This window comes from Pituophis catenifer, unplaced genomic scaffold (genome assembly GCF_029215685.1).
Source record: "Pituophis catenifer annectens isolate HBS135680 unplaced genomic scaffold, rPitCat1.0.hap2 SCAF_2, whole genome shotgun sequence".
Lineage (NCBI taxonomy): Eukaryota > Metazoa > Chordata > Lepidosauria > Squamata > Colubridae > Pituophis > Pituophis catenifer.
Window position 1 is genome coordinate 259,718,750 of NW_027256882.1, and position 27,065 is coordinate 259,745,814.

General features: G+C 35.8%; 1 protein-coding gene across 4 annotated transcripts in view; it reads left to right on the forward strand.

Moving 5' to 3' along the window:
• The window catches only part of SSBP2 (single stranded DNA binding protein 2), a 172,786-nt gene extending 146,075 nt beyond the window's left edge, over positions 1–26,711 (forward strand). For 2 of the 4 annotated variants that reach the window (XM_070935784.1, XM_070935786.1), the window contains 9 exons: positions 1,909–2,000; positions 5,176–5,224; positions 6,571–6,606; positions 7,707–7,761; positions 9,653–9,723; positions 10,222–10,300; positions 12,085–12,113; positions 20,637–20,735; positions 25,952–26,711. In XM_070935784.1, the coding sequence (XP_070791885.1) occupies positions 1,909–2,000; positions 5,176–5,224; positions 6,571–6,606; positions 7,707–7,761; positions 9,653–9,723; positions 10,222–10,300; positions 12,085–12,113; positions 20,637–20,735; positions 25,952–25,981 (540 nt within the window). In that variant the 3' untranslated portion in view covers positions 25,982–26,711. The remainder of the gene's footprint in view (positions 1–1,908; positions 2,001–5,175; positions 5,225–6,570; positions 6,607–7,706; positions 7,762–9,652; positions 9,724–10,221; positions 10,301–12,084; positions 12,114–20,636; positions 20,736–25,951) is intronic. The other 2 variants (XM_070935785.1, XM_070935787.1) reach the window with 1 other exon arrangement.
• Positions 26,712–27,065: the final 354 nt, after the last annotated feature.

Here is a 27,065-nt window from a genome sequence, read left to right on the forward strand (position 1 = left end):
TACAGTACACATATTCCGCTACTTGAAGTTATTGTACATAATTTCTCTGAAAGATGTGAACAAGGATGAGAACATGCACACAGCTTCTTTTAGTTAGAAATCAAAGATAATTTGCTGTTAAAATACAGAGCCTTAAAAACTGGCAGAACTTTATACAGTTTTGGTGTTTAAAGCCTGAACATTTAATTTTAATACTGCTTTAGAATGTTACATGATTTTAGAATTATTTGTTCATGTACACTTGTAAGCTAGCCAGAGCTTATAAATTTATAAATAAATAAACTTTTTTACATAACCCATTTATATATTAAATTTATGATTGATAAATTGATAAGAACATACAGAAGCATTGTGTGTTTGGTATTGGGAGCAAATTTGGCAATACACTTGTAATAGATTTCTGTCAATAACTTACTACATTACATCCATTTGTTCTTTGTAAAATATTTTTTAAATGTTTTAATCACATTTAATTGAAATAAATATGGTTAAAATATACAAATTAATTTACCTCACCTTAATTAAGGTTGCCTAACATTAAATAAAGCATCAGGCTTCCAATATTTCTTTGGTTAATATTACATCACACTGCAATATTATATTACAGATATTCCTCCAATAAATGCAAAATACTTTCTAGTATTTTGAGATACTAGAAAGAGAGAAGAGAGAAAACATGAAAGACATCAAATGGATAATTTTACAGATTTTCCTTTGTAGATCCCTTTGAGGTAGGCCAGGTCAGGAAATAAATGCTACAAAAGATTACGGGAACTCTTATTATTTCCTCCTCATTCCCTTTCCATGCTAGGCAGGTGTTTACCTAACAGCTGTTGAATATCTTCTTAAGGCTCTATACTTGTTTTAAGTTACGCTGGCCAAAATCTTTCTCAGATTTTCATTTTTAAAAATATTTTTCCCATTTCACCTTGCTCTTAATTTGTGAAGAGGATCAAAATCCAGCCAACAGAATTTAGAACAGCAATTTAAAAATAAAAATAATAAAGCCGCAGCATTCTGTGAAAACTTATATTTATAACCTTTTTCCTCAGATTTGTTTTAATCAGATAAAATTGTGATGACTAAAATTTCTAATAGTGGAACTATCAAAATTGTTTTCTTCCAGAAACTGAAATAAGAACTATTTTAATGGTTTTAGACAATCTAGTCTAATTATAGTTCCCAAAACTAAAATTTATATATAACACTCACTAAATTAAGCTGGTATATTTATTTTAGAGTGACTAAGTTATAATTATGGACAGATCTGTGAAGAGTATAGTTTTTCAAATAATTAGTAGAAAATTTAGTTTGTGTTGCTGATGTGATAGTTAATTTGAAAGTGCATCTTTGTATATAAATACAGCACTTCTAGATTAACATTTGTGTGTTTTCCCTGTTCAATAAACATTTGTGTGTTTATTGAACAGTCCATTGCTGTAAAATGCTTTTAAGTAAAAATATAAGTCTTCTTACATAGTATAAGTACATATGTCTATTGCTAAAGTTAATAAATCTATTATTGATTACAACAGCTTATTCTTAAGAGCTTAGTTTTTAAAATTACCCAGTCCCTTAATATTAGAATATTGAGTCAGCATTCATGAATGGCAAAACCTGCCATTCACTGATAATTGTGCTAGCTATTATAAATGGTATAATCTTCATTAATCAATTAAATGTGTTTACTTCCTTTGATAAGATAATAAGGTCAGAAGAAAACGCTAAATAGGTTTTTTTTAAATCAGAGGGAGTATAGAAATAATAATTGTTTATAAATTGAGCAGTTAAAACCTAACAATGAATGACACTGGCCGATCCAATTAGCAGATGTGTAGGGAAGTCATTAACCTGCTGTCCTTTTTTTTTCCCCCTCCTCTTTGGTTTTGTTTTTTTGTTTTGTGGTAGTCTGACCCTTGGTTATCATTGCAGAACTATGGAGGTGCAATGAGACCCCCACTGAATGCTTTAGGTGGCCCTGGAATGCCAGGAATGAACATGTAAGTAATGTAAATTGCATTAACACACAATAAGGAAGTTGTCTTCAGTTAAAAGTAATGGCAGGGATGTAGGCACATTTAAAATAAAGACACACAAACATGTATTGATTAACTGGCAAACAATAATGACAACATATCAAAATGCCAACAGGAATTTGTTCTTTAATTGGTGGAGTGGGCAGGATATTCTGAGCCTAAAGATTTCTTGAAATGATCTGGTAGCTTCATGATTTTGGCAACTCAACAAGCTTTCAGAAAATACTTGAAATAGCTCAGATGTAGGATGTTTTGCAACATGTCATATTCAAAACATTTTGAAATAAAACATGTTTGCATATCCATTTTATCTGGCGTTATATGAAACCTCCTTTTAATGCGCAATATATTAGAAGCTAACAAGTTCATAGGGTTTTATTTCATCAGCAGCAAGATTTCAAATATGCTTAAAATGTCAGACTGTATTATTGCTTGGTTTGTTAGGGTCCACCATATGTATTGTGAAATACATTTTTCAGTCCCTTTGAGCTTTTAGACACTTATAAACTGAGAACATACTAATCTCTCAAGGTAGATTTAATCCCTTTCTATAATACTAAGAAATAAAAGATGGTTTTACGGCCAAGATTAATATTTAGGCTAGTGTTAAAATTGAAGAAACATTTTTCAGATACTTTCTTAAAATACATTAACTTTTGATGGAGGTTGAATGATATAAAGTCGAATAATATGAGAAGTATTTCAACCTCATAGTGTTCACAACTTTTCTCTTTTTTGGTCCTTTTGAGTCAGTGTTGACTCCTGGTAACTGCCTGGACTAATCCCTGCAAGGTTTTTTGGCAAGATTTAGGAAGTGGCTTGCCATGCCTGCTTCTTAAGGCTCAGAGAGAATGATGGGTCACCCAGCTTGTTTCGTGCCTAAGGCATAACTGGAACTTTCCCAGGTTCTAGCCTTGTTCCTTAGCTACCAGAAGTGATTATTTCATAACAATGTAATGGGAACTAATTTTCATTCAGGTGCAAGAACTGCAAATGTTAGCAAAGTTTTCTTTTCATTTTGCAAATAAAGGATTTTATTAATAGTATGATGCATCCAGCAAGAAAACGAAATTTACATGGTATAAGTGAGAGAATATATTTTTTAGAGGTTTTGTGTATGGTTATATAAAGCTCTAATTGATTTTTAAAAATATTTTTATTTTTTGTTTTGTTTTGTTTTGTTTGTTAAATTATTTTGAATTTTTACACTGCTTCAGTCATATGACTCTGAGTGGTATAGACTAGTATCTTTGAAATAGTATTATTATACATTCAGTGTAATAAGATAGTGTCATCGTAATCCATTGATTATACTGATGACATAATTTAGCAGCAGTGTGACAACACACTTTACTATCTCAAATATCTTATGAACAACTAGGTTTTCAGAAGTTTACTAAATGTTAAAAGTGAGAGTGCAGATATTAAATCTCAAAGTGGTGTTCCACAGTAGGGTTTTGCAGAGATGTTTACCTTCATGAGAAGTGTGCCTTCTCAACAAGCATTCTTGGCAGTCACATATTTGGTGTGCAATATGTTACTATTTGAAGTAAGAAATTTTGTAGATAATGAGGGTCCAAGCCATGTAGGGCTTCAACTTTGATAACTAGTATTTAGAGATATATTTTGAAAGCAAATACCAGCAATTCAGCTCTACAATATTGGTTTTACATACCATACCATATATTTTCAGTTAGTATGTGGGCAACTACAATTCTGCATTAACTGCAGTTTCTTGATGGTTTTTAAGGACAGTCCCATGTAAAATGCATTACAGTAGTCCAAACATGTGACAAGGGCACGTGACCTTGCATGTGTCTTATATTCCAGGAATACCTGAATGAAATTAGCTTTCATCTGCTGTTTCAGCAGAAGATAAAAATCCAAGAAAACCCCAGAATTACATACCAGCTGTTTCTGGGGAATACAGACTACAAAGAGCTAAAGATGATGGCCTCCAAACCAGCAGTCATTCAGTCTTGTCAGAATTAAGCCTGAATCTGTTTTTTTTTTTTTAACCATCTAAATCCTTATAGCGTCAAGTTTTCCACCAAGCTGTGTGTCAACAGTGTATTGATAATATTTTACCCCAAATGGTCAAGTGGGGAAGAGTCAGACCCTATAGACACCATTTAACAGACTGTCGTAGGTTTGCAACTTCCCCTATATATGACTGGAACTATCAGTTCTGGAGGGAGTGGAATCACTGTTGAATGGTATCCCCGATTCTGAATGTTTGCTAGTAGTCCAAAAATATGGCATGATTGATGATACTGAAGGTCCTCAGCAAATCCATTAAGACTAATACTATCATGCTCTTCCCATCCATATCTTGATGTAAGAATTACCAGTGTAATTCTTGTCCATTGCCCAGGCCTGAATCCTTACTGGAAAGGGTAAGGTAGTACTTTCTCTAAGTTCCTTTGCAATTGCCATCCTACCACTTATTCACAAGGCTGGAAATAGGTTGATGGTTATGCAATATAGTTCGATCTAAAGCAATAAAGCAATGAACAAGTGCAATATTTTTGGTCCATTAGTTTAATTTGGTTCTCTATATCTAGTTTTAGGAGGTATGGAGAACAGATTGTGTTTTAGTCGATATTTATGTAGAAATATTGAACATTTAAAAGGGTTCACAAATTTGTAAGCACAGCTCTAATTCAAAGGTAAAACAATAAGATATGAACACTGTAACTAAAATAATACGTAGTGTACATTTACTGAATTTATAAAGAACATACAACAACTCAGATTTGGTCAAGACAGATATGGTAGAGATGATGCTACCTAAAATACTGGATGGATTATTTTAGCAATACCTTAGACGATATTTACTTCTTCTTGTCAGAATATTATATAAAATATCTCCATACAATATTTCTGGGCATGTCTGTTGACTGCAGTTACTATACTAATTTGTATAAAGTTCTTATTTTAAATTATACATTTAAACTATAAGTTAAATTTAAATTACAAATATAAACAATATCAATTGTACTTCTTTGTTTTCTTCAGTAATTGCTTTTTTGAAAGAATATCAGCAACAACTCAATGAACTTTGTTTATGCTTATTAAATAGTTTATAGTTAAATAAGCTTTATTGCTTATTTAAACTGAAATTTGATCTTTATTTTAGGGGTCCAGGAGGTGGTAGACCTTGGCCAAACCCTACAAATGCCAATTCTGTGAGTAAACATTTATATGAAGCATTGTCCTGTTAAAAAGAAGTGAAAGTAAATTAATCAAAACGTGCTTGTTTTATCAGTTTTTGCACATAGTAACTGTCTGGTTAATGGTAATGTTAGTTTTTATAATCCCAAAAGATCTTTTTAGAGGTTGTACTTGGCATTAGTAAAGATTACTCTTATTTCAGAGATCTTTAGATAATATGGTAATTAATTATTTGTATACCTGATTGTGTACCTAAAATATTAATAATTGCACAATCAAATCAAATTTATTGTTTTGTTTATAATTGACTTTTTAAAACTTTATTTTTCTATGAAATTCTATATGTAAAGTTAAGGTAAAACTAATTGTAAAAAATGTTCTTTCTACAGGTAGTCCTTGGTTAACGACAGTAATTGGGACCAGAATTTCTGTTGCAAAGCAATGCATCTGTAAAGTACAACATTATGTGATTGCATCGCTTAGTGACAGCAGTCCCCATTGCCATCGTTAACTGAATCCCACAAGTAATTAGGCGAGGACCCCACCCGATCCAAGCCATTCCCAGCTTGAACCCTCCCAGCCCCAAGCCTCAGTAAGGTAAGGGACTGCCTCCTCTTGAATTCCCCCCACCTGCCTATCTCTACCCCATCTGTACCCTTTTGGCCATCTGCTTAACTGCCACCACCAGCTGAACCCACCATCCAGTCATGTGTACCAGTACTGTACTGGTTGAGTCCTTCTTTTGCACTTCTTTCTTGTTGGTGCAGCCAGAGCTTCTCTTACACTCTGTTCAGGACTTCCATTCATACTGTTTGTGCCTCACTCAGGAGTTTTCACTGGCACACAAAAGATGGCCCCAGCTGTAGCAGTGCAAAAGAAGGACCTAGCTTGAAGACCCTGGTTAGTGCGTGAATAGAGACCCTGAGCAGGCATGACAGAAGTCCCAGATGCAGCAAATAGGCAGGATAAAATGGCCAATTCAGTAGTGACACCCAGCAGGTAGGCAAGTGGCCTAAAGTCAGTTGTAAATGCGGGTGAGCCTTAATGGGCCTGAACTTTGTTCACCTGACCATAGGGGTGTTTAGGGGACTGGTCATAAGTCCCTTTGTTCAATGATGTCATAATTTTAACAGTTAGCTGAACAAATGGACTTTAAGTGAGGACTACCTGTAATTCTATATGACTGATTTTGATTTGATATTACCATTCCCTTTCTTAATAGAATTAATTGAAAAACTGAGCATATTCTTTCTTTTCTGTAAAACTAACTGTAAAATAATAAAATAATATTTATAAAAATCTTGTTAGTCTATATGAACTGAAAAGAATAGTCTATTTTTGTTGTCTTACTGTCTTTTAGATACCGTACTCCTCTGCTTCACCTGGGAATTATGTAGTGAGTATGTGTGTGTGTACGTTTATGTGTGCAGTGCTCATCAGTGTGCATACATCATTCTGTTCAGTTTAAAATATACAGTAGATGTTCAATTGCTGAGAAAAAAGCACAAAAATATCAGTTATGTCTGCCATGTATTTCTAGTACAGTGGAATCTTGGTACTCAAATGCTTGAACTTATTGAATTCGGTACTGAATGCATTTTGATGCAAATATTTTGCCCCGATACTCATTGTTTGTTTGGTAGTCAGTGCACAAGCTAGAACTTGCTGATGTCAGTTACCTCATGACTAATACATTATTCCTTATGGGAAAATTTTGTTTGGTGTTAATTGCACCTCCCAGAACCAATTAACAATATGTACTGAATCACCAGTGTATATTGATTATATACTAATTTTTTAATACTTGCTTTAGTTATAAAAACCAAAATTGCTATGTGCTGAACAGGAAAAAACAGAAGTTCAAAAATGTAGACACAATTAAATAAAAGTTGGAAAAAACACATAAATAGAAAATTAGAGCAGGCTTCAAGGTAAAGGGTTAATAGGAAAGGTATATATTTAAAATTGGAGCAGGATGATAAAGAGAAATGCTGGCAAAGTTCTTTTGAAAGAATATTGTTAGATTTTATGGAAGACCAGAGCTAACTAGAGAGAAAAGTACCCGTGGGCTGAAGCCTCAAGTCTTTCCCATCAGAATGTGCTTTATTTATCTCTCTATCCAGTCTTTCATCCAACCACTGCTTATCCAAGCCAGTTTTGCAACTTTCATTAATTGTGTAAGTTGACAAGTTTTCGCATGAGGAAAATACTACCCAGGTCAATCCACCTGAATCAGATTAAGGAACAACTATGAATTTGAGATGATCTGGTGGTAAAATATATATTAGCTGAATAATTGTATTTTTCTGGGCTATTTAGGTTTTCTTGCTGAAAAAAAGCAAATCTTTGAGTGACATTATATCTAACCATTTGGAAAATGAAATGATAAATGATAGATATATAGAAAAGTTATTGTTTAATCAAATCTTTTAATTATGTTGCTTATACAATATTTGTGTGGGTGTATGTTACTGATTTGCCTTTCATTTTTTTAAGGGTCCACCGGGAGGTGGAGGGCCACCTGGAACACCCATCATGCCTAGTCCGGCAGGTAGATAACTTTAATGGGGGAATGAAATGGCAATGTTTGACACAGCAATCGTTTAACATTTGCTTAACATTTCAATAGCCATTGTTAGAATTCTCAACCACTGTATTTCCTTACAGAACTTAGTAGATTCTAGATATCCTTAGTTTACATGAATTGAACACACAATATTACTTATAGGAAACTGCCAAAGTTATATCAATCATTCTCTCAATCTGGAAGAGAATTTCTTAATTTTCCCCGTTATGAACACAAATTGTTATGGCTTACTGTATCACAGGAAATAACAATATTTTACTGCATAAATCTTCAAAAATATTTTCAAATATAATGTGAGATTAACCTACATTATTGTTTTTGTTAATTACCATGTTTGCCTAAAAATGGCGTTAATGCAAAGCTATGAAATAATGCATAATTTCCTTGACCTCGTCTACTTTTCAGAATGCCTTATTATAGTTTTCATCACTCTGGGACTATTTCTCGCATACATAATTATAAAACAAAAATGCTGGCAACATTTTGCTACTGTATTTATCTGCGGGGAAAATGATGACTCTGAGTTTAAAATAATTCCCTGAAAAGAAAAGTGTACTTATAAAAGCTGATCTGGCTTCAAGTAGTGCTGACTTCTGGCAACTACCTGGACTAGTTCTTGCAGTTTTCTTGGCAAGATTTCAGAAGTGCCATTGCCTCTTTCCTAGGGCTCAGAGAGCATGACTGCCCAAAGTTACCCATTTGGCTTTCCACCTAAGGTGGTATTAGAACACATGGTCTCCTGGTTCTTAGCATGGTGCCTTAGCCATTATCCCAAACTGGCTCCCTTCATAGTCTTATCTAACCTTATTAAAGTTACATTATTTGAATAAAATAAATAAATAATCTATGGGGGTTTTTTTGTTTGTTTTTTTGGATAAACATAGTATTTGTCTCATTTTTTGGTTTTGGCACAAAAAATATAGATGAATTTCTTTTTTAATAGTTAAAGTATATATTTAAAATCTTAAATATAAGTTAATACACTGAGACTTTACCAAACAAAACTTTAAAAACTCATCCTATATTCTTATTGTTCCTCTGCACCATTTTGTATTTCATAAATAAAATGCATACACATATTATTTACAATCCAACAAGGACCTCTGTGCCATTAATCCAACACATTCTGTTACTTAACGGAATACAGGTAGTCCTCAATTTACAAGCACAATTGAGCCCAAAATTTCTATTGTTAGGTGAGACATTTGTTAAGTGAGTTTTCCCCCATTTTACAACTTTTCTTGCCACAGTTGTTAAGTGGATCACTGCAGTTGATAAATTAGTAACACAGTTGTTAAGTGAATCTGCTTCCCCATTGACTTTGCTTGTCAGAAGGTCACAAATGGTGATCACATGACCTTGAGACATAGCATGGTCATAAATATGAACCAGTTGCCAATCATCTGAATTTTGATCACGTGATCATGGGAATGCTGCAAAAGTTGTAACTGTGGAAAATAGTCATAAGTCATTTTTCAGTGCCATTGTAACTTTAAACGGTCACTAAATGAACTGTTGTAAGTCGAGGACTATCTGTACTTCATGATCATTTTGAAAGTTCAAATCTTACCTCACAATGTCATTGCTCTTTCCTAATCAAAATAAAGTACTTATTCATGACTCATTAGGAAAACCTTTGTGCCCTTTCACTTAGTGATCTGGATTCTAATCTATAGTTATTACTTTGTAATAAATGTCTATTATCGGTGGCTGTAGATCTTGTGAAGTATCTTATATTTGATTCATAGAATGTTAATAATCAGTTGGAAAGCAATACTGGAATGTCTTTCCTTAAAAATAATAGTTAATTGTTTTCATTGATTTCATTGAAAGTACTTGGCATTTTTGTTTTCAGATTCAACCAACTCTGGAGATAACATGTACACTTTAATGAATGCAGTACCTCCTGGAGCCAACAGACCTAATGTAAATAACCGTAATAAATACATACATTTGAATTTATGCCTGACTCCCTAAATCCAAAATTTTAATAATTGTATGTTCTAATCTTCTATTTATCTATCTATCTATCTACCTACCTAACTAACTACCTACCTACCTACCTACCTACCTACCTACCTATCGTGGACATTTTCTTAATCTCTTTATTTATTATTTTTTTATTTATTTTTAAATTTGTATACCGCCCTTCTCCCTGAGGACTCAGGGCGGTGAACAGCCAAATAAAAACATTAACTACAAACATTAAAATACAATTAAAAAGATATATATAAATTTGGCCCCATGATTAAAAACAATAACAAACAATTAAAAAACATTTTAAAAAGTGTTAGGCCAGCCCGGCTTGCTGGAAAAAGAAGGTTTTAAGGGCACAGTGGAATTATGTCCTATGAGTTGTATTTCTCTTTGTTACAAATTATTTATTAACATTTTTGGAGTATGACATATTTGCCCTTTTTGCAGTTTCCAATGGGACCAGGGTCAGATGGTCCAATGGGTGGATTAAGTGGAATGGATTCACATCATATGAATGGATCACTAGGTAAGAATATAATTTGCCTTTTTAAGTCCTGTGCTAGGTAATGTATCCAGTTTTAAAAATATATCATATTCAACTGTTTTATTGGTTTCTCAATTTTTTTCTGTAGTTAGAAATTACAAATAAAGATGAGCTCCTTAAATTAGAAAAAAAAAGTCAGATGATCGTGAAAGGAACATTATAGATTTTATTCTCCCTGCTTTATATGTTATGTTTTGCACATATTGAGAAGGGAGGAAATTGATGTGTTTTTCCTCATCCTGTTGGCTTCAACAGCCTTATCAACTATGGTAACCTTGTGAGGGCTGGATATTTGGGATGCTGTAGGTGATGGTTCTGCAGGCAATTCCAATCAATGTTTTTGAAGAAGAGGTTCAGCCTGGACCAGTCAAGTGTGTGATGCTCTAGGGCTTGAGCCTCTTTTCATTCTTATTTAACATCAACATGAAATTGCTGAGAAAGATCTGTTGGTTTGGGGTGCAGTATATTTAATATGCTGATGATACTCAGCTTTATATCTCAAACTCAGACTATACAGGAGATGCTGTGTAAATCCTAACCAGTACTTGGAGGCTATGAGAGATTGAATGGGACAAAATAACTGAGATACATAAACTCATTGGTTCTATGGAAATTTCATTTATTGCACTCTAGCAGAAAGAGCTATTGTGTCGTGTGTGGGTTCTTTTGGATTCTTGGTTTCTGCTAGGTAGAAATTATAAAGCAGGATGTCAAACTGAAAGCCCGCAGGCTGGATCTGGCCCACAGGATGTTTAGATCTGGCCTGCAGGGCTGCCCTGGAATCAGCGAAGGACCCACGGTGCCCCTGCCAATGAAAATGGAGCTTGGGCCTGGCTTTATTTTCGAAGGCAGAAGGATACAGGAGGCCATCGCAGCCAAAAACGGAGCGAGTGATGTCGAACTGGCCATGTCCACCCTGGTCATGTCCCCCCGCCCTACCCGAGGTCAAATACAATCCTGATGCAGCCCTCAATGAAATCGAGTTTGATGCCCCTGCTATAAAGCATCTATTTCATGAGAGCTGCTTTGGTTGGCAATAGATTTCAGTTCAAGAAGTTGATCCTTAGTTTACCACCTTCTTTGGAAAGAATCTAAATAGGATGGCCAGGACAGAAAGCTGCAGCTGCCCATCCTGAAAATGATCAGGGGATTGGAAAACCAGAAAATGGCTTTCTCAGCAGGAGCCATCTCACTTTGGAATAGTTCATTCTGTTAAATCAGGCTAACCTCCATCCTTTTATCCATCAGCCATTCTCTTCCACAGAGCTTTTAGGAATTGAGTTTAAGTGGAAGCATGTAGCAGCCTTTTAAAAAATACTTAATGATTTAGCATTTATAATTTTTATGGATATGTTTAATGGAACTATTATAAGACCTCCTGATTTCTTTGAGTAGGCAGCATATAAATAATTGTAATAGCAGGCACGCTAACATCAATGGAAAAGGCATATAAACATTATTTGAGCAATACTATTTGAGATAGCACCATCAGTGCAAGCGCAAAATGAAATAAAATTACACAACGCTTATTCTTTATTTAGCTTTGGATTACACAGAGCATTATTCCTTATTCTTGCAACCTCTTAGGATTTCTAAAAACCCTTCAGAAAGCAGTCTGAAAAAAAACTAGGATCTCAGACATGAGAGCATGTGAGACCTCTAAATCTAAAATCATCAGTGCAACAAAGTGAAAGATGTTTTAAGATTTAACTGAATGCATTGTTTAAATTGAATTAATTAAACTGAGGTTTCTTTTTTAATTTAAGGCTCAGGAGATATGGACAGTATCTCCAAAGTAAGTAAACATTTTATTTTTAACATTGCTTTTCCTCTAAACAAAAGGACTGTTAAAATATCTGTTTTAAAATGAAAATGCTTATGCTGATTTTGAAGATAATAACAGAAATCTGAAGATGTACATTGTTTCTATCTGTGGCTCATGAACTAAAACCTAATTTTCATTAAAGTGGCTGAGTTTTATTGCTACATTTGTGTCTCAAACCATAGAAATGTAGATATCAGACTTCTTTCTAAAAACAGGTATACATTAAAATACTCTCATTTTTCCAAGTGGTTTTCCTTGACTTATAAGGGTTTCCTCCTTAAACTATGTGTGACTCTGGCTATAGTTTGTTCTTTTCTTCTTCTTAAAGTTCATAGTTGATCTTGTCAAAGACAATTCCTGCATATATTCATCACCCTTCCAGGAAAACAGCACAATGCAGAACAGAAGTAAGAGATAGTCAAAAGAAATTAAAAGCATAATATAAAAAGAAGAAAACTGTTAAAACTATAGTAGCTTTAGGCCTAAACTCTTCACTGTACTTCTTGGAATGTCATCTTTACTTCCTGCACATCCATATACAGTTCCATTATCACATTTGTGTATTCAGTCAAGTATATTACATGCCTGCATGCAAAAGTATATATTCCTGTACCCAGCCAAACATCTTTGCTATCACCACAAGCATTCCTTGCACATTTATCTACAATTAAACAAACAAGGGGACACTCTCCCTCCCTGCTCAGTGTTGAACTATGTATTAAGCATTCAATTTATTTTCACAAATGCCTTACTTCTTTTATATACTGCTCTTATTATTTTCAGCAATCAACATCCAATCAATATTTATGAAAAACATTTCATAATTTAAGCATATTTACTTTATAGCATTCTTTAAATCAACAAACATACAGTAAAATTTCTTTCTCACATTCATACATTCTCAGTGACTTGCTGAAAAGCAAAAATCTGGTCTGTAAACCACTCTTCCCATAATAAAACCACAGAGTTCTTAACAGATTTGCTCATTATCACCTCTTTAAATCCAAATTCTGCCATATGCTTCTCCAGGCATACTTAAACAAATCCCCCATAGTTTTTGCATCAGTTCCTGCTATCTTTTCTTTTGTGTAATGAAATAATAATGACGTGGTATTCAACAAGTCACACAGCCACTCCATGAGGAAGCCATATCCATGTTTTAACACTTCTCCAGTTAACCATCTATACCTGCAGCTGTATTTTAATACATTTTGTCTTCGATATCACTGTTATTTTAATCCCATTCATTGTTACATGTATCTTGCTTAGTCGTCTTTACAGAATTCCAAAACAATGTTAACATCTGTTAACATTTTATCTTCCACTATTTATCTCAAACCACTCTTGCTCTCTTTGACTCTGTACTTAAAACTTGCCTTTTTTCCATTTCACTTTCTCATTCTCATTTCCAGACATCCTCTTTTCAAGCATAATTCCACACATATCTGTGACATGCTGTAATATAATTATTCTTACCCTGGTTTCCATATTCTCTCTGATTCCATCTTCTTTCCATCATTCTCTTTGGAAATTAATCTGTCTTTACTGTTTTTTTTACATACAGGCTCCTGCTTTCCGTTCTTGTATTCATTTTTACTTTTACTTTCTTTTTTTTTTAATAAAAGTTTTTTTTTTTTTAAACAAACCAAGTAGTACATCAATCCTTCCATGTGTCTTCTTGGTATTTCTTCCGTGACTACTTCTTTTTATTACTCCTATCTTCATTTCTCCTTGATAATTTCCATTTCTCTGTTGCAATATTTCCCCCAAAATTACATAACATTTAATATAACATTCTCCTTATTTGATTATCACAATCTTTATCCATATCTCTTTTTTAACCGATCATAAAATTTCCCCCATATCTTATAATAGTCCATTTCTTCTCTCTCTTTAATTATCAAAGTTAATCTGTTCATTTTTGCACAATCTAATATTTTTTTAATTACTTCCCTTCCAAAGGGATTTTTCTCTGCTTTCCATCTTTGTGCAAATACTATCCTCGCTGCAGTTATTATATGTATAATCAAGTATATATTTTCTTTACTAATTTTCTCTGGTAGTATACCCAATAGGAAAAGCTCAGGTTTTAAATCAATATGTTGTTGGATCATTTCTTCTAACCATGTCTTAATTCTGCTCCAATCTCTAGCTTCTGGGAATGTCCACCACATATGATAATAAGATCCTGGTATTTGATGGCATTACCAACATTTAGCTGATTTGTCTTTAAATGTTTTTGCCAATTTTTCCAGAGGCATATGCCATCTATAAAACATTTTATATTGATTCTCTTTATATGCACTGGACATTATTAGTTTATAGTTCCTTTCCCATAACTGTTGCCATCTATCTAGCTCAATTGAATATCCACATTTTTTTGTCCAAGCAATCATTGTTTCCTTTACTGGTTCTTCCACTAATTCCATAATAATAATAATACTAATAATAATAATTTTATTTATATACCGCCCTTCTCCCGAAGGACTCGGGGCGGTGTACAGCCAAGATTAAAAACATAAATATACAATATCATAGTTAAAATTAATTAAAATCATTAAATAGTTTTGGCCGAATTTTAAAACCCAATATTAAAACCCAATTTAAAATCATTCAGTTAGACAGCCCCGCCTGTCGGCACAGTAGGGTCTTGAGGGCACAGCGAAAGACCCGGAGGTCAGAGATGTTACGAATATCCGGGGGCAATTCATTCCAGAGGGCAGGAGCTCCGACAGAAAAGGCTCTCCTCCTGGGTATCGCCAGCCGACATAACTTGGCCGATGGTACCTTGAGGAGTCCCTCTCTGTGGGAGCAAACTGGTCAGTGGGAGGCTATTGGTGGCAGAAGGCGATCCCATAAATATCCTGGTTCTATGCCATGGAGCACTTTAAAGGTGGTGACCAACACCTTGAATTGCACCCGGAAGACCACTGGGAGCCAGTGCAGCTCGCGCAGGAGAGGTGTTATATGGGCGTAATGAGAGGCACCCATAACCACCCGCGCAGCCGCATTCTGGACCAGTTGGAGCCTCCGAGTGCTCTTCAAGGGGAGCCCCATGTAGAGAGCATTACAGTAGTCCAGACGGGAGGTGACGAGGGCGTGAGTGACCGTGCACAAGGCGTCCCGGTCCAGAAAGGGACGCAACTGGTGGATCAGGCGAACCTGATAAAAAGCCCCCCTGGCTACGGCCGTCATATGCTCTTCTAAAGATAGCCGTAAATCCAGGAGGACACCCAGATTGCGAGCCCTCTCTGTGGGGGGCAAAGATTCACCCCCAATAGTCAGCGATGGCACCAGCTGACTATACCGGGATGCCAGAAGCCACAGCCCCTCAGTCTTGGAAGGGTTGAGTTTGAGCCTATTTCTCCCCATCCAGACCCACACGGCCTCCAGGCAGCGGGACATCACATCAAGGGCATCATTGGGGTGGTTTGGGATGGAGATGTACAGCTGGGTGTCATCAGCGTATTGATGGACTCTCATCCCAAAACCACAGATGATCTCACCCAGCGGCTTCACATAAATGTTGAACAGAAAGGGCGAGAGGACCGACCCTTGCGGCACTCCCCAAGCGAGGCGCCTTGAGGTCAACCTCTGCCCCCCTGCCAACACAAACTGCGAGCGGTCGGAGAGATAGGAGAACCACCGTAACACGGTGCCTCCAATTCCTAACCCCCTCAACCGCTGCAGCATGATACCATGGTCGATGGTATCAAAAGCCGCTGAGAGATCTAATAGGACCAGGACAGAGGAGCAACCCCTGTCCCAAGCCCTCCAGAGATCATCAACCAACGCGACCAATGTCGTTTCTGTGCTGTACCCCCGCCTGAAGCCCGACGGGTCCAGATAGACAGCTTCCTCCAGGTACCGGGGTAGCTGTCGTGCCACCACACTCTCGACAACCTTCGTCACAAAATGTAGGTTGGAGACCGGACGGTAATTTGCTAATACAGCCGGGTCCAGGGATGGCTTCTTGAGAAGGGGCCTCACCACCGCCTCTTTCAAGGCGGCAGGAAAGGCACCCTCACTCTAAGAAGCATTTATAATCCCCTGGAGCCAGCCTCGTGTAACCTCCCGGGAGGCCAGTACCAACCAGAAGGGACACGGATCCAATAAACATGTGGCAGCACTAAGCCCAACCAGAATCCTGTCCACATCCTCGGGAGCCACAGGGTCAAACTCTTCCCAGATAATATTCTCAAGACTCACCCCCATCTCCCTCCCCAGACTCACCCAGTCGGAGTCCAAGCCTTCCCGAATCTGAGCGACTTTATCATGCAGGAATTGCACAAAATCCTCAGCTCGACCATGCAAGGGATCTTCCCGCACTTCCACCCGAAGGAGGGAGTGGGTCACCCTAAACAGAGCGACTGGGCGGTTCTCTGCAGATGCGATAAGAGCGGAAAAATAGTTAGATTTTGCTGCTTTTATCGTCACTAGGTAGGTCTTGATATAAGATCTCACCTGTGTCCGGTCAGATGCGGATTGACTAGTCCTCCAAACACTCTCTTTTCCAACGCTTCATCTCTCTCAGCTCCTCAGAGAACCAAGGAGCCAATTGAGATCGGCATCGGGTCAGAGGCCGCAAAGGCACGATGCAGTCCAAAGCCCCTGCGGCCGCACTATCCCAGGCGGCCACCAGATCTTCAGTCGAGTCGTGTGCCAGAGTCTCAGGAAACGGCCCAAGCTCCATCTGGAACCTTTCAGGATCCATCAGGCGCCTGGGACGGAACCATCTAGTCGGTTCTGTCTCCCTGCGGCGGGGGGAAGCGGCTTGAAAGTTTAAGCGAAGGAGCAAATGATCTGTCCATGACAAGGGTTTAATGTCTAGGTCCCCTCTACCAAGTTCATTCAGCCACTGACCATACTAAGCAGAAACCTATAGATTTTTAAAATTATTTTATCCTCTGTTCCCACAAGTATCTTATCCAAATCTATCATTTCTAAATAAAAACCATATAATTTTGCATATGCGTGTACCAGTCTATCACAATCCCTTGTTCTTCCATTTCTTGTTTCCCTTTCAATTCCCCCTTGTCTGTAAGTAAGTCTTTATATCTAAAAATATTTCTACAATTAACCATATTTGGGTGTAACAATGCTTCCATTGTTGATAACCATATTGGAATTTTCACATAGTATTTATCTCTAACCTTCTCCCACACTAATAACAATATATTTCTTACATAGTGTCTATGAAAATACATATATGTATCTTACTTCTACCATACCATAAAAATGCATGCCATCCCAATTGCAAATCATGTCCTTCCAAAGTTAGTAATCTTATATTTCTTAATTCGATCCATTCTTTCATCCATGTCAATGTTGCTGCCTGGTAATACAATTCCCAATTCGGCAGTTCAAATCCTCCCCTTATTCTTGCATCTTGTAGCATCTTTATATTAATTCTTGCCTTTTTTCCCTGCCATAAAATTTCCTCATTATCTTGTTTAGGTGTTGAAAATAAGTCTTTTCAATTTGTATAGGAATTGTCTGGAATAAAAACAATAACCTCGGTAATATATTCATCTTGATTATTGCTATTTTTCCCATAAATGATAGTTGCAAAGTTTTCCATTTTTCCAAGTCTTTCTCAATTTGTCTTTTTAATTTATAATAATTATCCTCTTTTATTTTTACACATCTTGAAGTTAATTGTATTCCTAAATATCTCACTTTTTTCACAATTTGTATATCCAATTTCTCCCTTAATTCTCTTTTTTTTTTGTTTTTCTGTAATATTTTTTACCAATATTTTTGTTTTTTCTTTATTTATTTTTAAACCTGCTACCTCTTCATATTCCTCTATTTGTTCTAATAATTTGGGTCCTGTTTTTTGGGGTTCCTCCAAGATAAATACTAAATCATCCACAAAGACTTGTAGTTTACATTCCTCTTTTTTAATTTTCATCCCTTTTATTTCTTCATTTCATCTTATATTTCTATTTAGCACTTCTAGAGTCAATACAAATAACAATGGGGATAATGGGCATCCTTGCCTTGTTCCTTTTGTTATCTTAACCTTTTCTGTCATTTCTCCATTCATCATTATCTTAGCTGATTGTTTATCATATATTGTTTTTATAGTATTCATAAATCTCTCCCCAAAGTCCATTATCTGTAGTTGCTTTATCATAAACTGCCAATTTACATTATCAAAAGCTTTCTGTGCATCTAGAAATATCATCGCCATTTGTTTTTCTGGATGTGTCTCATAATACTCCAACGTATTCAAAATTATCCTCATATTGTGTCTAATTTGCCTTTTAGGTAGAAACCCATTTTGGTCCATGCAAATGAATTCATTTAATAGTCTCTTTAGTCTATTCACCATTATAGAAGCGAAAATCTTATAATCCACATTTAACAATGAAATCAATCTATAGTTTTTTATAAATTGCAGATCTGAATCTTCTTTAGGTATAAGTGTTACATAGGCCTCTATCCAGGAATCTGGCATTTTTGCTTTTAATAAAAGTTCATTAAATAATTCCAATATTACATTGTTTAACACCTCTTGAAATGTCTTATATAGTTCCGCTGGTAGTCCATCCGGACCTGGTGTTTTCCCATTTTTTTGTTTTTTAATTGTTTCTGTTAGCTCCATCACTGTTATTCTCTCTTCTAACATCCCTTTGTATTGTTTGGATATTTTAGGTAGGACTGGTTTTTTAAAAAATTGTATTCTCTTCAGATATCTTCTCTTGATAATAGAGCTTTTCATAATAATTTTGAATTATTCTCTTCTTTTCTTCACTTCTATAATGAATTTTCCCCTTTTCATCTTGTAAATATTTTATTACTTTCTTCTCTTTTTCTCTTTTTCTTTTGTATGCTAACCTTCTTCCCGGTTTATTTGCATTTTCAAAAAAAAATTGTTTAGATGCTCTTAATTTATTTGCCAAAAATTCTTGCTCATTCAAGTTTATTTCATGTTTTTTCATTTCCATTTGTTTCTTAATTTTGTTTTGTGTATCCTTTTGTAAATCTTCCTCTAGTTACTTATTTTTTTACTTTCACTTTCATTCCTTTCACATTTTTTATTCTACCATCATTTTCTTCCAAAATCTATTCTTAATACAATGAATAATTTGTCCCACATTTAAAACTTTTCACCATCCTTGAATTCTTCACTAATCATAAACAATTAACCTCTAAGATTCATTGATTTCCCTATTGTACATATTAGGAGATTTGTTTAAATTATGGATTTGAAAGAAACGTGGGTTTTTTTTTTCCAAAACAGCTATTCACCAAATAGTCACTATTCTCATTCTCTTTTTCATAATGACCCAACCACTTTTACTGAATTGTCTGACCTTGTTCCCACCCAACTTTTCAAAATAAGTACTTATCTCTGTTTCTCCCCCCCCCCATTCTTATTATTCACTCTTAAGTTAAGAAAGTTAAAGTTAAGAAAGAAAAATGTTGAGGCATTTCATGTAAGGTGCTACAGGGAGGAGGGGCCATAATTTCATTATGAAACCCACGGTACAATCCTGCTTGATAATTCTGCTAAATCATCACCTGAGCAATGAGTGTGCTTAGTTGAAGTCTTCAGGGGGACTCACCCAAAGTAATGCATGTCTAACTTAAATACAAATGTGCATCTAGAACAGTGGTGGGTTTCAAATTTTTTTACTACCGGTCCTGTGGGTGTGGCTTGGTGGGCATGGCATGGCTTGGTGGGCGTGGCAGGGGGAGGATATTGTAAAATCTCCATTCCCTCCCCAATCCAGGGGAAGGTTACTGCAAAATCTCCATTTCCTCCCGATCAGCTGGGACTTGAGAGGCAGAGAATAGATGTGGGCGGGGCCAGTCAGAATTTTTACTACCGGTTCTCCGAACTACTCAAAATTTCCACTACCGGTTCTCCAGAACTGGTCAGAAACTGATGAAACCCACCTCTTTAACACAGCCTTAAAACTGTAAATAAAATCCTGTTTCCCATTCTGTCCCAACACAATCTTCAAAAAAAGAAAGATAAATTGAAAACAGCTATACAGGATTGAAAAACCTTTTCAGAGCTAGTGAATACAACTTTTGCAATCTCTTGACTGATCAGTTAAGAGATGATGGATTGGTTTCATGTAATCTCTGCACATCTGTCAGCATTTCAATGCTAAGAGGAATGAAAATGTCATGGTTGGCTTCAGAACAGTTCTTAGGTTTGACTTTTCTTGTGCTGTGTAGTGGGGCCCTAAATCATCAGCCCTGCCCCTGACTTTGTAATTTTTGCCAAGGTTATAATATGGACATGAAACTGGGTTTACATAATATATACAGGTGTACAAGAGGAACCTTTCCCCACTCAGTATATTTATACAGGTTGGCAAATATAAGATAATCCCTATTGGATATGTGTTTCTGTCACCCTTGAGAATGAGGGCATTGTACTTGTGGGTGAAAGAAAAGTATCTCTCATGGGATGCTTTTAAAAAGTTTCATATGATTTATGCTTTTGATTTTCTTGCTTTGTTTTCCAAATAGAATTCTCCAAGTAATATGAGTATGAGCAATCAGCCTGGGACCCCTCGAGATGATGGTGAAATGGGGGGTAACTTTCTAAATCCTTTTCAGAGTGAAAGTGTAAGTACTTATTTTTTATTCTGGTTGTTCTGCTGGATGTACAGCTCTACCTCATCTTTAGGTGTTGCCATGTATAATAATACTTATGAATTCCTGTACCCATAATAGATTAAGGGCTGTGTGTTTAATGTGAAAAGAAATCAAGTTATGAACACTTATGTTAAGCTTGTTTTGCAGTTTCCATTGCTATTGCCTATAGTATTACTAGGAATGATACATACACGATACATTTGCTTCATATGCTGAATCATAGCAAGACAACCCTGAACATATTTATTAACATCACAGAATGATGGCAATAGAAGGATTCACAAAGATCATTTGGTCTATAGTGGTTAAGAAAACCAATTAAATGATCTTTTGGAGGTACCTGTGCAGTCTCTTTTTTAAAAACTTCCACAACCTTCTTAAATCACTTTTGTACAGTATTTATGGCCAGTAAGTTTTTCTTTATTTTTAAATAAAAAACTAGGTATACAGTACTGTAAAACTTGTGAATGAGTGCTACAAGATTTACTTCTCAGTAAATGGACATAAAGTTGTTATAAATTGTTATTTGAATTATCTAATTATTATGGCTTTATTGCCTTTTATGTTGAAAGCCACCACTCAACTGTGGCGAGATGGGCAGCAAATAAATTTAATGAATAAATAAAATATAAATTTAGTTTCCATTTAATGTAAAGAATAATAATAATTTCAAGGGAAATGTTCAAGGGATTGTATAACATCTATATTTAAGATTAAGGCCAATTAGGTGTTAATTGAAAAACTATAATTCAACATTTAAAAAAAATAAAAGAATGATGGGGCAATTGTGTATAATTTTTGAAAAATTTAACATTACTTAATATATCTATTGTAGTAGATATTGTAATGTTTAATATTATATCTCACACTTTTTTTGTTCATATATGTAAGGGTTTGTATTTGTGTGTATGAAGTGTGAAAGACGGAATCAAAAGTGTGTTTTCATTCAGCATGAAGATATGTTGTATATATTTCTGCATTCAAAGCCAATTTCAACAAATTTGAACCTATAGCAAGGAAGATACTGCCCAAGAAGTATATAATAGTGATAAATTTAAATTTCTTTCCCCATTTCTTCTATTATCAATAAACCAAAATAAAAACTATAACAGTGACAATGTAAGGAAAAATATATTTGTTTTTTTGCCTATGTTGTCACTTATATTATTATTTTGTTAACAAAAATTAAAAGTATGATACGCAGTGTTACAATAAGCACTAATTTCAATTTTGCTAAATAGAAATTGATATAATTTCACAGAACAATAATTGTAGTAACAATTTTACATTCAGTCACCTATTTTACTCATATCAAATGTATTCTGTTAATTTACATTTCATGTAAATTCTTAAGATCTTACTGAATCAGGAGGACCAGTATGAAAGATGTTTTGTTTGAAATGTAGCTCCTTAAAGAGATTTTTTTTCTCAATATATTGAAATAATTGATAGTCCCACTTCTTCCACAAAACATTTAGCCAACATTGGACTAAATATTCTGCACAACATTTCCTGAATTGATCCTTAGGATACATTTAAAAGAACAACTGAGATATATATTTCCATGTTTTAGATTAGAACAAATTTACCTGATTTGAGGTTATAAAGACAGAAAAAGAATCAGAAATGTATAATAAATGATATATTTCATGTTAAATTATGTGTTGCCTGTGAATCCAGTTAGTGTATGGAAAGAATAATGGTGATCAGGTAGTTTCCAAAAAATAAATTGGAAATAATATTCTGAGCAATAGTTGTTAGAATTAACTTGTTTAAGCCAACTAATGTCTCTATTAAGATAATTTTTTACCAATGCTTAAGACTCTTTAAAATATTCTCTTTTTTTGAAGTTATTTGATTCATATTTAATTCTAAATAAAATAATGTTTGTCCATCAGTCAATCAACAATTTGTTCTAAATGAAATTAAATGTTGTTAGAACAACTTGCTGCAGATAGATCTGACTTTCTTATTACTGTTTGCATTAGAACGTTCAAAAATTTATTGAATTAAAACCAGAGAGTAATATTCTAATAGAATAATGGTATATAAATCAATTTATAGTTTATAAACATTCTTACTCTTAATATGTTTTCATGTATATACAAATAATTTTATGCTTATTTCATTTCCAGTAAATACATTTTGATATAAATTAACAGTGAGAAAAACACTAATACAAAAGTTATATACAATGGTAATAACTTGGATTTAAGGTTTATCATTCCAGATTAGATAAAACTGGCTTTATAATAAAAATATCAGATTTTCATCCTGTGTGATTAATAAATATTTCTTCCTTACCATGAAATTATTATTCACTTTTAGCAGAACTTTTTCAATTCAAGAAAATGCATACAATTTAATGGAATCATATTTGTAATCACTTTGTATAAATTATTACTGTTTTTGCTGGTCTGTGACTGTAATAAAATTGACTGAAATTATTGCTGTTATTGTTTTGGTACAGTATGATTTTCATATTAAAATTGCCAGTTAAACAAGAAGTAGGAAAGGAAGAAAGCTCTTTACATTTTAACTTTGCTGCAGTTTTTCTATGCCTAGCTCTTCAGTTAGATCTTGATATTAATCTAACTGAAGAATCTCCCTCTGAAACAATATCATAAGTTTTTTTAACATAGTGATATAACCATAAAAATATTGTAATAGTTCATCAGTTGCTGAAGTGAAATGATGAAATTAAAGTATTAAAATCAGCAAATTCTGTGTATTGTATACACTGGATGAGACATTTCAGTAACTTAGTCAAGAAATTATCAGTAACTCTTAAACCATTTCAGTTGTCAAGACATAGGGAGGGGATCTGGTTGTCCCATTCCCCCTGCCCGCCATTGTTATGTGATCCCAATAGTTTATTAGACTGAAATCTTGTGCAATTTGATGATCTTAGGAAATGTTACAATTTTTAATATTATAGTGGAGGCAAGGAAAGGGTAACAAGCCATGTTGGTGACTGATTGCTACTCCTGCTATAATAGTACATGTTCTGCTTTAAATTTCACATACTAATTTAGACAGACAGACAGACAGACAGACAGACATATATATATATATATAAATTTGTACACAATTTTCACAAAGGAAATTGTGAAACAATTTGTTTCCACAAGGAAACAAAGGAAGCAGGAGAAAACAAAACTCTTAATGCGTATCATAAATCATGAGAAACTTAAGAGGTTTCAGAATCCAGATATATGTAGCACAATTTTGCTTAATCAAATATTACATGGCATGCAAAATTATAGACAATAAGGTACAACACTTATCTTCATTGCCAAGCCAGAGAGATATCACATTATGTTAAGAGGCGGTGGTGAGGCCTCTCCTCAAGAAGCCATCCCTGGATCTGGCTGTTTTGGCTAACTATCATCCAGTCTCCAACCTTCGTTTTATTGTGAAGGTTGTTGAGAGTGTGGTGGCGCGACAGCTTCCCCAGTACCTGAATGAAGCTGTCTATTTGGATCCGCTCCAGTCCGGCTTCAGACCTGGGTACAGCACGGAAACGGCATTGGTCATGTTGGTGGATGATCTCTGGAGGGCCCGGGATAGGGGTTATTCCTCTATACTGGTCCTGTTAGATCTCTCAGCAGCTTTTGATACCATCGACCATGGTATCATGCTGCAGCGGTTGAGGGGGTTAGGAATTGGAGGCACCCTGTTACGGTGGTTCTCCTCCTACCTCTCCGACCGCTCGCAGTTTGTGTTGGCAGCCATCGAACATGGTATCATGTTGTGCTGGCTGGAGGGACTGGGAGTGGGGGGCACCGTTTTGCGGTGGTTCATCTCCTATCTCTCCGACCGGTCGCAATCCGTGTTGACGGGGGCAGCGGTCGACCCCAAGGCGCCTTGTTTGTGGGGTCGGTCCTCTCACCCCTCCTGTTCAATATTTATGTGAAGCCGCTGGGTGAGAACATCCGTGGTTTTGGGGTGGAGTTCCATCAGTATGCTGATGATACTCAGCTGTACATTTCCACCCCAGACCATCCCAACGATGCCTTGGAAGTGATGTCCCAGTGCCTGGAGGCCGTGTGGGTCTGGATGGGGAGAAACAGGCTTCGACTCAACCCTTCCAAGACCGAGTGGCTGTGGCTGCCAGCGTCCCAGTATAGCCAGCTGACGCCATCGCTGGTTATTGGGGGCGAATCATTGGCCCCCACAGAGAGGGCCCGCAACTTGGGTGTCCTCCTGGACGCACAGCTGTCTTTAGAAGGGCATATGACGGCCGTGGCCAGGGGGGCTTTTTATCAGGTTCGCCTGATACGCTAGTTGCGCCCCTTTCTGGACCGGGACTCCCTATGCACGGTCACTCAAGCACTTATCACCTCTCGTCTGGACTATTGTAACACTCTCTACATGGGGCTCCCCTTGGGGTACACCCAGAGGCTCCAACTGGTGCAGATGCGGCCGCGTGGGGGATTATGGGAGCGACAGGGCGCTCCCATGTGACTCCTCTCCTGCGCGAGCTGCATTGGCTTCCAGTGGACTTCCGGGTGCGCTTCAAGGTGTTGGTGATCACCTTTAAAGCGCTCCATGGCTTAGGGCCAGGGTACTTACGAGACCGCCTTCTGCCACCAATAGCCTCCCACCGGCCGGTTCGCTCCCACAGAGAGGGCCTCCTCAGGGTGCCATCGGCCGGACAATGACGGCTGGCGACCCCCAGGAGGAGAGCCTTCTCTGTGGTGGCACCTACCCTTTGGAACAATTTACCCCCAGAGATACGAATGATCTCCGACCTCCGGACTTTTCATCGGGCCCTAAAAACTTACTTTTTTCAGTTAGCCGGTCTGTCTTGATTTTATGGTAGGTTTTAAAATTTGATACGGATTTTAAATTGACAAGTTTTAAATTATGAGCCAAATTTGTTTGATTATTTTGAATCTATTTTTGACTGTGATGTTATGTATAAATGTTTTTATTTTGGCTGTTCGCCGCCCTGAGTCCGAAAGGAGAAGGGCGGTATAGAAGTTTGAATAATAAATAAATAAATAAATAAATAAATAAATAAATAAATAAATAAATAAATAAATAAATAAATTGTTATGTTAAATTAGGAGTAGTAGTCATATGTTAAGTTGTTATTATTAATCAAAATACTTGCATTTCATGTTCACTATTAGTATCTTGGTAAATGAGTTGTAGCTAAAATGTGGATTCCTATTTTTCAGTATTCTCCCAGCATGACAATGAGTGTGTGATCCAATACCAAGTTTCTTCGTGAAGGCTGCACTGAGTTGGCCCTCTCCAGAGAGCTACTAAAGAAGAAAAAATATTCATCCCTGTGTACAGTTTAACAGAAAAGATTTCTGCCACATTTGGACCCACCGTTATTTTCCAACCATCTTCCCTGTTTTGTGAAGAAAGTGGGTCTTGATCTGGTTTCAGCTATAATATGTGGCATATCAGAGCTGCCCAAGACTGAACTGCAAACAATTATCTGTGTATGTATATGTAGGGATAGGTGTATGTATGTGTGTGTTACAGAGACATAAATATGAGCACATACATATATAGACCTGCAGGACGTTGTAAAATATTATCACATGACATCTTAAGTAGAAATAAGAAATAGGGACTTTTATTCCATCTTTTTTACGTTTACATTTTATCTTTCAAAAGAACTGCTTCCTTCTTCCCATCCGACCTGTTTTGTGCTGTGTATATCACTGCTTTGTAAGTTATTTTTTTTAAAACTGATCTCAGATACATTCTGTTTTTGTCATTGTCAGCCATCATGGTTAGGAATAAAATTGCTTATAAGAGGGCTTTCATAAAGTTTTATTTAATACCAGTAATCATGTGAATTGAAAACTACACTTACTCAAGAAAAAAAATTAAGTGTGTTAAACTTGTTCTTTGCCTTTGAGAAGAAATTAGAACAGTTTTGTGCCCTACTTCTTAATAAATGTCTAATACTGCTATACTAAACATATTTGCATGGTGGTAAACATCAAAACAAGTTTACTCCCAAATTATATTTTGAGGACTAGGATGCATATCCTTTAATATTTGCTTTCAAGGTATGATTGAGTTTAGCTCAACTTTTTGATCTATGCAGAGAAATACAAAATATTTGTTGAGCTTCGATTAAAGTGCAGGAGCAATCCAGGATTAAAAATTGGCAGGATTCCTGGGAAATACTCAGTATGATCTTCCACAGGGGTTCTAATTATAATAAAAACAGCTATACAGTATATTGCTTAGGCACAATATTTTCCTCTAATATTCATCATAGTCTCCCGAGATTACTTATGCATATTCAAATTATTTCATATGCCAAAG